Source organism: Vanellus vanellus, assembly GCF_965231255.1.
Source record: "Vanellus vanellus genome assembly, chromosome: 10".
Lineage (NCBI taxonomy): Eukaryota > Metazoa > Chordata > Aves > Charadriiformes > Charadriidae > Vanellus > Vanellus vanellus.
In genome coordinates this window covers 3,879,609-3,885,951 of record NC_138915.1, presented here as the reverse complement: position 1 = coordinate 3,885,951, position 6,343 = coordinate 3,879,609, and the positions used below count along the sequence as shown (strand labels likewise).

The window sequence follows — 6,343 nt, the reverse complement described above, 5'->3', positions numbered from 1 at the left end:
CCCCAAGGTACTAACACTGATCTGTGGCAAAGCGAGGAAAAGAAATCAGGTGGATGCAGCTCCTAGCTTGATTTCAGTCTCACTTTCAGGGTTTTCCCTGAATTGCACTCTCAGCTCCTGCAACAGGTTCATCTATTTAGGCCAAATAATTTTTATGTCAGACTTTCTGGAATCAACTAAGAGCCATCAGACAGCCGTTTCTATTGGAGTTAGCAGCATTTCTGGGATTTTTTTGAGGATTGGGCACAGCGCACAGACATAATCAGAATTTTTAAAGTTCTCCAAACAAAATATAGAATGCAGAGTCTAAACTGTATTTGTCTCTTTTCCTTCTGTCTCCCATCTTCACCAGTCCCTGTGATATCAATAGAAGGATATCCACACGGCAACAGCACACAAGCTGAGAGAAATGTAAGCAATCTCAGTCATTTGAAGGTAGGCTTGTATCCCGTGTGTTTGCTCTGCAATGCTAGGACATGTCCCCAGGTGATGCTCTGACCACAGTCAGTGTGTCCCCCAGCGAGGCCCAGTGCTTAAGGGGACGTGTCAGCCCATCACTCTTGGGCTGCCATTACAGGACACACCACACCACAGAAACATCCATCTCTTCTCCAAAGAATGACTCTTATTGCTACTATCTTTTCATGATGTTACTCCCACAGTAAGTGCCTTGGGAGGCCTGGGCCAGACCAGGTAGTCCCATGCCTAGCACAGGTCTGATAGTCTATAAAGAGGCAGCTGTGGCCATGCTGTGGGAATAGCAAGCTGGGAACACAGCCAGCACCTGGCCCCAGCCAGGCTGTCAGTTACCGGGATCCATGCCCCAAGGGCTAAATAACATACGGAAGGCAAATCTTGCTGAATACCTTTTCCAAATTTGGGTTACCTCCCTGAAAGTCTCAAGAATTGAGACACTTGTGGGCTGATTGCCGCCGCCCCGCGGATCCGGGACCGCGGAGGGAATCCCACACCCCTACGACAGGCCCAGCTGCCCCATAGCACCAAGAACCGCCCTATCCCCTCGCTCGCCCGAGCGGAGGCAGCGGGCCTAAAGGAGCTCTCGGGCTCCGTGAGGAAAAAGGGGCGTGCCTCCCGGCAGCCATTTTGGGTAGCGCTGCGGCGCGCGCGGCCAGTGCGCGGCGCCCCCTGGCGGCTCCCCGCCCGCAGATGAGCTCCGAGCGGCCGGTCGCCGGCCATGAAGTCCGTGTTCGTCACTGTGGGCACCACCAGTTTCGACGACCTGATCGCCACCGTCTGCTCCCCGGCGGCCCTGCGGGTAAGGCGGCGGAGAGACCGGCTCCGCGAGCAGCCGGCCCGCCCCTGTCCTTCCCGGCCTCTCCTTAGGGCCTCAACCGGGCGCCTGCGCGCTGGGAGCTGTCCCGCCCTCCCCGTCCCGCCAGTGACTGGCGGGGGGTGCCTGAGGGAGAGGGAAGCGGGGGGGGGGGGAATGTGGGCGGTTGTGGAGTGGCGCGGGGCTGTTGTGAAGTGGCGGTGGAGCACAAGGAGGAAGAGAAGGGGGGGGGGGCGGCAGCGGGCCCCGGGTCAGTGTAACTGGGAGCAGGGCCCGGCGGTCTGGTGTAAGACCCGGGTCCGCGCACACCCCTCACATTCCCCGACCCGTCCCGCTTTCCTTCCCGCCGCCGCAGGTGCTGGAGAGCCGCGGCTACCAGAAGCTGGTGCTGCAGGTCGGGCGGGGCGAGCTAAAGCCGGCGGCGCGCAGCAGCCCGGCCGTGGCGGTGGAAGTCTTCCGCTTCAAGGACTCGCTGGCCGAGGACCTGCGGAGGGCGGACCTGGTCATCAGCCACGCAGGTAGAGCCCCGTTTGATTGCCCGGCCTGTTCTCCTGGGGGCAGGAGTGGAAATCGGCTGGGTGAAGTCTGTCTCTCTATGGCTCGAGACTGGGCTGGAAGTGAATGTTCAGGCCCCCAGCTAAGAGCTGGGTGGTTCAATGTTCACCTTCGGGAGTCTCCTGTGTTCCCAGAGCAAGTATTTATCAGTCAGGGCAAAAAACTCATCGTGTTTTCCTGTTTCTCCTGTAGGTGCAGGTAGCTGTCTGGAGACTCTAGAAAAAGGAAAACCACTAGTCGTAGTAATAAATGAAAAGCTGATGAACAACCATCAGCTTGAACTGGCAAAACAGCTCCACAGAGATGGGCACGTCCTCTACTGTAATTGCAGGTATGGAGCTGCTGCGGCTGTCTGGATTGATCAAGCAGTGTTCAGCATCATCGTTCAGTGTGTTATTACAGTATTGAGAATCTAACAAGGAAATTTACATCCTTCTCAGTAACAACCATTGGTTTGCAAGGTATATTTTCCATAGTGGATAGATTAACATTAGGTGCCAATTTGCCAAACTTATCAAACTTTTTGACCATGACTCCTTTTAAATCCTTTTTTTGTTTTTGAGGGCACATGTACTCCAATTGAAAGAAGAACAACTTCAACCAAATAAAAGTGGTTGAATTTGAAACAGTCAGGTAGCATCCTAGAGGCACCTAAGAGCTTTTCTCTTTCTCACTAGTTGTTGGATTCTTTTTTGAAGTCTAGAAATAATACAACCCAGACCATTAGTTTGTAAACATGAGCCATAAGGAATACATTGCTCCCTGCAGACTTAGGACTCCATCATTTTGCGATACAGATTTTCCTTGTAAAGGGTACTAAAGTTGACTACAGATGTAGTGACATAATAAAATTGAAAGTATCTGGAGTATTTAGAACAAAACATAAGAATGGCCTTACTGATACAGATCAGGAGTCCACGTAGCTCAATATTCTGTTTGCAGTGGCCATATGCAGATGCCCAGCCAAAAGTAGAGATAGACTTATAGAATGGTTTAGGTTGGAAGGGACCTTAAAGATCATTGAGTTCCAACCCCCTGCCATGGGCAGGGACATCTCCCACCAGACCAGGTTGCTCTGAGCCCCGTCCAACCTGGCCTTGAACACCTCCAGGGATGGGGCAGCCACAGCTTCTCTGGGCAACCTGTTCCAGTGTTCACCATCCTCACAGTAAAGAATTTCTTTCTAATACCTAATCTAAATCGACTCTTTTTCAGTATAAAACCATTACCCCTCGTACTATCCCTACATGCCCTTGTAAAAAGTCCCTCTCCAGCTTTCTTGTCTGCCCGCTTCAGATACTGGAAGGCCGCTGTAAGGTCTCCCTGGAGCCTTCCCTTCTCCAGGCTGAACAACCCCAACTCTCTCAGCCTGTCCTCATAGGAGGGGTGCTCCAGCCCTCTGATCATCTTTGTGGCCCTCCTCTAGACTTGCTCCAACAGGTCCATGTCCTTTTTGTGTTTGGGACCCCAGAGCTGGATGCAGCACTGCAGGTGGGCTCTCATGAGAGGAGGGGCAGAATCACCTCCCTTGACCGGCTGGCCACACTGCTTTTGATGCAGCCTATCATATGACATATGGTACTCCCTTGTACTATTTTCCTTCCCATGCGCTTAAATACTTTGATTCAGGGGGGATTCCTAAATCAGATGCTGTCTACTTAGTAACTTTCAAGACCTCTATCGTCCAAGTACTTATTCAGGCTGCCCTTTTAACCAAACCTTCTAATCCACTGTGTTCTCTGACGAGTTTCACAGATCTACTGCCTGTCACTTCAAGAAAAAAAAACAAACAAAAATCCACCAAAAAAACCCCAGCAAACAACCAACCTCCCCAAAAAAACCACCGACAGCAAAAAAAAACAGTTCCTTTTGTTTGTGTTCATCTTGGCTTCTGTTAGTTTTATTTCCTCTCTTGCTTTGACTATATCTTACTGTTTTTATTTGTGATCATTCCCACTCTGGAAATAACAGATGACCTCTAAATTGAAGGCAGAGGAAATGCAACTCCCATTATTTAGTCTACATCTTGTTCCTTTGCCCTGCAAATAGGATTTTGTATGTTTCAGAAGAGCGTTCTGAAAAGACTAGGCCTGTCATTCGTTTATATTAAGCAAGTTTCTTAAATTTAGCTCAGTGCTTCTGACAGCTTTGGAGACAGGAAGGAATTTTTATTTATTTTTGTTTTGAACAATTCCCAGCATTTGAGCCTCATTTGCAGTCCGATAATAGCAAGCTAACAGATTGATTTAGCTGTTCTGACTATGTGTTGAGAACTATGCCATGTGTTCAGATAGGATGAATTTCCTGGTCGGTTTATGGTGAAGATCCTCAGATCTTGTTCAGTCTCCCAACATTGCAACCCCAGAAGATTCAGAAGTTAGAGCTGCAGTTGTCTGTGAAAACTCTGATGTAGGAAGTGTCTTCTCAGCGGTGCTCTATTAGCCAGTGAAGGTTGGGGCCCTCTGGTTTGTGGGGTCTCTTCTTCCTTTCCATACACGTCCTGATTTTTCTTTCAGTGCTAAAGGATTATGTATGTATGAATAGAAAAAAGACTGTGTGAAGAAAAAATTTTCCTTTGGGATGGCTTTTTTTTTTTTTTTTAATTTTTGGTTCTGGTCTGTTTTTACAGCACTCTTGTGGAGACACTGCAGTCGATGGACTTGTCAACTTTGAAACCATTCCCTCCTGGACAGCCAGAAAAGTTTGCTTTGTTCTTGGATAAAGTTGTTGGGTTTCAATAAACAATACAGAGGAATAAAAATGTCAGAATAAAGTCTTTCTCCTCCCCTAGTGAGGCCTTCCGTACTTAAAAGTCCACCGAGACAAACCTTCAAAGAAAATGTGTGTTAATATTAACTGACATTAAATAGTTTCCCATTTAGTGCCAATTTAAAGCCATCTGGCTTTATGCTTTAAAAGAGCACAGTGCCAACAAGGAGGGGGTGGGCTATGAACTGTCTAGTTTCTTGGACAGACAGGTATTTACATCACAAAATCAGCAGTGAGTTGGCAATTCCAATGAGGAAGACAAAGTAAAGTACTTATTAACAGGCACAGCATATAGTGGTCTCTTGACCATTTTTATCTAGTACTAGTGGAAAGAAGTTGTCCTTGACAATGTTCCTGTATGTTCTGCAAATAAGCAGATGCCTTCAGCTCTCATTTAATGAATTTACAGAAGCACTGAAAAGAGAATTTAAGCAGTGAGAAATTTAAGCCTCTCTAAAGGGAAAGGGTCATGTGGTGAATCTGGGTGGAAAAAGTCAAGAGCTTCAAACCTGCTGCCAAGCTGCCCACCAACCGACTTGCCTGGTTTTGGGGGATTTACTCCAAAAGTAAAACATGGCCTATAGGAGAGGAATGGAGTTGACAATACAATCCATCCATTTACGTGGTGTTACCCCATCATTACTTGGCTTGGACTTCTGTAAAGTGCTTCCTATTTGATGTGATCGGAGCACCCCATTTGAAGTATTGAAATTGTCAGCTGTGTTGATGCTACCATCAATTTGTTTAAGTAAATATTTTGAAAAACAAAGGGGGTTTAAACTTAAAAATGATCATGCAGGCTATTTGGTCTGTGATACTCTATAACTGTCTAAGTGCATAGCTGGTGCTAATTGCCCTCTCTGCAATTACATTATTTGTTTGGTGGTTTGGGTTTTTTTGTTGCTGTTGTTTAAAACAAGAAAAAGAAACTCCTGAATCGGTGCACCTGGTGTCCGAGTGCAATTTTTACTAGCAAGTTAAGTGCATATAGAGGCATTCTCCTACTCAAATCAAACACAAGGGCTATACATGGAATAAGTCACGCTGCACAGTTGTGCGAGAGCAATTTCTGCCGATCCCCAAATAACTTAATGAGAAGCAACTAAGATTTTTCACCTAATGATTCCCATAGAGCTGTTGTTATTCCAAGTTTACGTCTGGCAGCTTACCTGCAGCCTGAGAGTGCACAGGAATGTCACAGGAAATTCTGAATAACCATTTGGGCTGATTGTTCCACAAATTCTCTGCTGCCACGGGCTCACCGAGCCACGAAACTGGATGGAGCTAGCTGAGCAAGGGCCCCCTTCTCTTCCCCACGCAGGTCCGGGAGGAGACGGCCTCTGCAGGCCCTTACCGCCGAGAGCCGGGGGGGGCCGCAGGGGAACCCCGCAGCGGGAGAACGGGAACGCTCTGTGGGGTATTGGCGGGCACCTTAAAATGGCTGCTGCGGGCGGCACGTCACCGGGGGGTTACCGCGGGCGGCCGCCTTTTGGGACAGCTGGCAGGCCAAGGGGATCGGGCCCAGATGCGCCGGGCCGGGGGCGAGTGGGACTCGGGGGCTCGCTCCGCGCTCGGCAGGGCCCGGCGCCGGCGGGCCGGGGGATGCCGGTGGTCGGGCCGGGCCATGGCGGGCCGGGGCGGGCCGGGCGGCGCCGGTGGGCGCCTCGGCCGCGGCCCCTCATTAGCAGCAGCCGCGCGCCCCGCCGCCACGCGCCGCGCCGCGCCGCG

General features: G+C 49.6%; 1 protein-coding gene across 1 annotated transcript; it reads left to right on the top strand.

The window, feature by feature from the left end:
* Positions 1 to 1,153: 1,153 nt before the first annotated feature.
* LOC309675928 (UDP-N-acetylglucosamine transferase subunit ALG13-like) lies at positions 1,154 to 4,627 on the top strand. Its single transcript, XM_082488356.1, has 4 exons — positions 1,154 to 1,276; positions 1,647 to 1,809; positions 2,039 to 2,177; positions 4,476 to 4,627. The coding sequence occupies exons 1-4, from the start codon at positions 1,196 to 1,198 to the stop codon at positions 4,585 to 4,587; spliced, it is 495 nt and encodes a 164-aa protein (XP_082344482.1). The 5' UTR covers positions 1,154 to 1,195; the 3' UTR covers positions 4,588 to 4,627.
* The last annotated feature ends 1,716 nt before the right edge of the window (positions 4,628 to 6,343 follow it).